The sequence below is a fragment of the Oncorhynchus mykiss genome, chromosome 20 (assembly GCF_013265735.2).
Source record: "Oncorhynchus mykiss isolate Arlee chromosome 20, USDA_OmykA_1.1, whole genome shotgun sequence".
Taxonomy (NCBI): domain Eukaryota; kingdom Metazoa; phylum Chordata; class Actinopteri; order Salmoniformes; family Salmonidae; genus Oncorhynchus; species Oncorhynchus mykiss.
In genome coordinates, this window is record NC_048584.1 from 12,982,898 (window position 1) to 12,988,897 (window position 6,000).

General features: G+C 41.5%; 1 protein-coding gene across 1 annotated transcript; it reads right to left on the minus strand.

Moving 5' to 3' along the window:
- Window positions 1–2,517: 2,517 nt before the first annotated feature.
- Window positions 2,518–5,093, minus strand: LOC110499003 (D(5)-like dopamine receptor). The gene has a single exon (XM_021575786.2). It carries the CDS (start codon window positions 4,795–4,797, stop codon window positions 3,460–3,462), a length of 1,338 nt encoding a protein of 445 aa, XP_021431461.2. The 5' UTR covers window positions 4,798–5,093; the 3' UTR covers window positions 2,518–3,459.
- Between the last annotated feature and the right edge of the window lie 907 nt (window positions 5,094–6,000).

A 6,000-nucleotide genomic window follows, 5' to 3' on the forward strand; every position in this document is an offset into this window, starting at 1 on the left:
TCTCCAACATAATCCAGGTAGAATAAGGAATTCCCCAGGGCAGCTGTCTAGGCCCCTTACTTTTCTCAATCTTTACTAATGACATGCTTTGAGTAAAGCCAGTGTGTCTATGTATGCAGATGACTCAACACTATACACGTCAGCTACTACAGCGAGTGAAATTACTCCAACACTTAACAAAGTGCTGCAATCAGTTTCAGAATGGGTGGTAAGAAATAAGTTAGTCCTAAATATTTCATAAACTAAAAGCATTGTATTTGGGACAAACCACTCACTAAACCTCAACTAAATATTGAAATTGATCAAGTTGAGGTGACTAAACTGCTTGGAGTATCCCTGGATTGTAAACTGTCATGGTCAAAACAGTAGATGGGGACACAGCTCGGACACCCATGCATACCCCACAAGACATGCCACCAGAGGTCTCTTCACAATAACCAAGTCCAGAACACATTATTTGTATTTATTAAGGATCCCCATTAGCTACATAGAGCCATGACTACATGGAACTTTATTCAACATCAAGTAACTCATGCAAGCAGTGGAATCAGATTAGAAAACTGATAAACACACCTTATGGAACAGCGAGGTATGTGAAGACACACACACAGGCACAGACACAGGCATAAACATGCTACACACGCACTCTACACACATGCACACATCGATTTTGTACTGTAGATATGTGGTAGTAGAGTAGAGGCCTGAGGCAGCAGCTAATGGCAATCCTTAATAAATACAAATACAAATCTAAACCAGCACCTCTACCAGAGACCACCACACGGTGGTGCTCTTTTTCACATATAAATGGACTTGACACTCAAATTACACTGAACAAAAATTTAAATGCAACATGTTAAGTGTTGGTCCCATGTTTCATGAGATTAAATAAAAGATCCCAGAAATGTTCCATACAAACAAAAAGCTTATTTCTCACAAATTTGGTGCACAAATTTGTTTACATCCCTGTTATGGAGCATTTCTCCTTTGCCAAGATAATCCATCCACCTGACAGGTGTGGCATATCAAAAAGCTGATTAAACAGCATGATCATTACACAGGTGCACCTTGCGCTGGCGGCGATACAAGGCCACTGTAAAATGTGCAGTTTTGTCCAACAGCACAATGCCACAGATGTCTCAAGATTTGAGGGAGCTTGCGATTGGCATGCTGACTGCAGGAATGTCCACCAGAGCTGTTGCCAGAAAATTAAATGTTAATTTCTCTACCATAAGCCTCCTCCAATGTCATTTTAAAGAATTTGGCAGTACATTCAACATTCCTCATGACCGCAGACCATGTGTAACCATGCCAGCCCAGGACCTACACATCCGGCTTCTTCACCTGCGGGATTATCTGAGACCAGCCACCCGGACAGCTGATGAAACTGTGGGTTTGCACAACTGAAGAATTTCTGCACAAACTGTCAGAAACCATCTCAGATGAGGGAAGCTCATCTGCGTGCTCGTCGTCCTCACCAGGGTCTTGACCTGACTGCAGTTCTGCGTCGTAACCGACTTCAGTAGGCAAATGCTCATCTTCGATGGCCACTGGCACACTGGAGAAGTGTGCTCTTCACAGATCAATCCCGCTTTCAACTGTACCAGGCAGATGGCAGACAACGTATACGGCGTTGTGTGGGCGAGCGGTTTGCCAATGTCGACGTTGTGAACAGAGTACCCCATGGTGGTGGTGGGGTTATGGTATGGTTAGGCATAAGCTATGAACAACAAACACAATTGTATTGTATCAATGGCTATTTGAATGCACAGATACTGTGACGAGATCCTGAGGCCCATTGCCATGCCATTCATCCGCTGCCATCACCTCATATTTCAGCATGATAATACACAGCCCCATGTCGCAAGAATCTGAACACAATTCCTGGAAGGTGAAAATGTCCCAGTTCTTCCATGGCCTGCATACTCAACAGATATGTCACCCATTGGGCATGTTTGGGATGCTCTGGATTGACATGTATGACAACATGTATGTGTTTCAGTTCCCGCCAATATCCATGCACTTCGCACAGCCATTAAAGAGTGGGACAACATTCCACAGGCTACAATCAACTGTCTGATCAACTCTAGCTGCATGAGGCAAATGGTGGTCACACCAGATACTGACTGGTTTTCTGATCCAAGTCCCTACCTTTCGTTTAAGGTATCTGTGACCAACAGATTCATTTCTGTATTCCCAGTCATGTGAAATCCATAGATTAGGGCCTAATGAATTCATTTCAATTGACTGATTTCCTTTTATGAACTGTAACTCAGTAAAAAAAAAAAAAATGTTGCATGTTGCGTTTACATTTTTGGTCAGTATTATTTCAAGTTTGTGCTCTATGTATCCAGTGAGCATGATTCATAGCATACAGTAACTATTTAAAAGGTCAACAGACAGTTGATTTTTTTTTGCATTGAAGCGTGTAAAATGGCCTACTGTAGTTTTTATTTTCTTCTGAAAGCAAATGCAAAACATTATTGAATTCAAACTATCTGTTCTCAGGTCCACAACAATATGCAATTATTTTTGTGTTTCAGAAATGGTCAAATGTCACTGGAAAAGAAAACATTGATGGTCCTCCACACGTTTTACGCCAAGTCTGATTTATAAAGGGAAACATACATGTATGACGTGAGCCAAGTTTGTACATGTCAATGTACACCATCGTTATAAATGAAGCCCCAGGGCCCTTATTCACAAAATGTTTCAGAGAAGGAGTGTTTATCTAGGATTACATCCCACCCCCTCTAATTCATTATGATTTACAAGGCAGAAGTGATTCTAGTCCAATTTTCCTACTCTGAGATGGTTGTGAGTACAGGCCAAATTGTCCTCCCCCAGACACAGATTAAGCCTAGCCTTGGACTATAAAACAATCTCTGTTGTCCGGGAAACTGGCCCATAAATGTCTACCTTGGCTCCAATGTATGTTTGCTTTTATATATCACTTATATGTTTTGCAAACATGTACTCTTCACTCTCTACCTCTCCTGGAGTGGGTATGCTTTCATAGTTAAACCTGCTGCTACATTCACAAGATAACTACCACATAATTGCCACTGCAATTAAACAGCCAATTATCTGTAATTATACTACTTGTTTCCTGCATCTTACCATATCAAAGACTTACTCGCCCACACATGATGCATCTTTTATTTATTTTGAGTGGAATGGTATTAAAGTACACAATGTATTATATTAGCATAATTACATTTCCTTATGAGTTGTAAAAATTACAATTAAGAAAGAGACATTTATTGGTCAGTGTAATCTTTTTATTTTATTATCTTCAACTCAATTACTTGGGGTTTGTACCAATGCTTTTATGTACACTGATATGCCCGAATATTGCACACTATAAAACCATCGGCAAATCAGAATATAGGGATAATAACTGCCCTTTTGTAGATCAAACATAAAAAAGACACAAAGTGAGCAAAATGTAGACTTGTTTCACAGATCCTCAACTTGACCTGGAATCACATAACACTCACTGGGTCCAGTTGAGGGGAAAGGCATCATATCTAATGATATTTCTGCTTCACATTCAAGCTGCAGTATTGCAGGCAGGATAATGTTTCTTTGGTTACGTGAGGTATTAGAGACAACGGAGACTTTGTCAAATGGTAGGTCCAAATCTTCCCCGTGTGAGACCATGGGCAGGCGTTGCGCACAATGCGCAGAGGCATTGATAGTTGCGTTCTGGAACGTAGTGTCGTGGCGGTAAGACATCAACTCGTTACTTAAATGGACAGCTTCTACAGAACTGGAACAGTATCTTTTGCAGCCCAGAATGGTGGAGAATGCTTTTCTGAAATCAGCATTAAAAGCGTATATGACTGGGTTTAACGAAGAGTTTGCCCATCCAAACCACACAAACATGTTAAACGTGGTGTTACTTACGCACAGGCGATCACCAAGATTGTTAATGTCACAAAAAGGTACTATGCAGTTGACCACGAAAAAAGGCAGCCAGCAAAATACAAACACTCCCATAATGATAGAGAGTGTCTTCAAAACTTTCGTTTCTTTTTTAAAGGTTGTTTTTAATGAATTTGTTTTCTCGGCTGCTTGCTGATTGTTCTGTGCGTGTTCCACGGCAGTCTCCAAGGATGATATTCTCCGGATCTGGGTTTGCGCAATCCGGTAGATCCGGGTGTAAGTGCCAACCATAATAACGACGGGAATGTAAAAACTGATCAATGAGGAAGATATGGCATACGTGCTATTCAAGCTTGCGTTGCAGTCCTCTATTTGGTTGATTTGATTAGTCTCGTCCACTCTTTCCATTTCCTCCTCTGACTTGTGCCAATTGAGCTGGACGGGAATGAAGGAGATAAGAATGGAGAGGGTCCATGCCACTCCGATCATAACGAAAGCAAACCTTTGAGTCATTTTACGTTCATATCGAAAAGGGCTCGAAATTGCCCAGTATCGGTCCATACTTATTATGCAAAGATTGAGAATAGACGCGGTGGAGCACATGATGTCAAAAGCTATCCAGGTATCACAGAAGCTGCCGAAGATCCAGTAGCCGGCCACGTCAGACATAGCCTTCCACGGCATCACAAGAATGGCCACGAATAGATCCGACACCGCCAAGGAGATTACAAAAAAGTTAGTCACTTTAGATCTAAGGTGTCGAAATTTGATCACAGCGGCGCACACAAGCGTATTCCCAAAAAGCGTGGAGACGATCAGCATGAACAAGACGCACCCGGTGAGAGCACGGACGCTGTGCTTGGAGCTGTCCGTTTCAGCACCTGCGGTTTCGTTGTCAGATTTCTCCATTGACTAATTTCTCCTCTTTTCTGCGCATATCAAATCTTTAGCGTCTTCCACACTTAGCGTTCAGTGCTCCCTTTATTCATTATGCATTCAACTTCGTTTTGGAGACCCAACTTGCGGATTTCCGTACTCACGCACCTTAATAACTACCTATTAACTACTATTAACTACTAAAACAGGACGTGGGCCAGTTGTAAGAACCTCAGTTATTTTCTTACTCTGGCGCAGTAAAACATTGTCCATTGTCGTGAATAGGTGCACTGCACATAACCCATCCTGCACAATCGCTCCTTTTTTATATAGTGAATGGATCTCACTTAATGGTTGAGTAGGTAGCTAGCTACTCATGCTTGACGATGGCAATGAAGACCCCTCCTCTTAAAGGCCCAGTGCAAATGATGATAATGTCCTTTTAGTGAAATTTCAGGGATGGGGCTTACATCAGCAGGTGGTAAATTAATTAATTGACCAATATGAAAGAGAGCTCCAAACCTCTCTGCCAAAAACAGCTAGTTTTCAGTTTTCCCCTCCTCACTCACACCATACTCAGACAGTCCTTGCGAAATTCTTGTAGTGAAATTGCCCGTTGCTAACTAAGAAGATATTTGTTTTTCTTTCTGAACATTTTAATTTAAAACAATCACAGTAAGGTACTTATACTGAAGAAAAATATAAATGCAACATGTAAAGTGTTGATCCCATGTTTCATGAGCTGAAATAAAAGATCCTAGAAATGTTCCATATGCACAATGATCGTGTTTCTCTCAAATTTTGGGCACAAATTTGTTTACATCCCTGTTAGTGAGCATTTCTCCTTTGCCAAGATAATCCATCCACCTGACAGGTGGGCATATCAAGAAGCTGATTAAACAGCATGATCATTACACAAGTGCACCTTGTGCTGGGGACAGTAATAGGCCACTCTAAAATGGGCCGTTTTGCCACACAACACAATGCCACAGAGAAATTCAGAAATCAGACATAAGAGAAACATCTATAGATCGTAGAAAATCTAAAGAAAATCTTTAATCAATCAGTTAGCTATTGTATGAACTTGGAAATAATCTGCACTTGTCACTACTCCTCCTAAGGTGGCTCCCCTTCCCGTTCGGGTGGTGCTCGGCGGTCGTCGTCACCGGCGTACTAGCTGCCACTGATTTTTTCCTCCCCCTCCTTGTCTGTTTATTGGTTACACCTGTTGTTAAT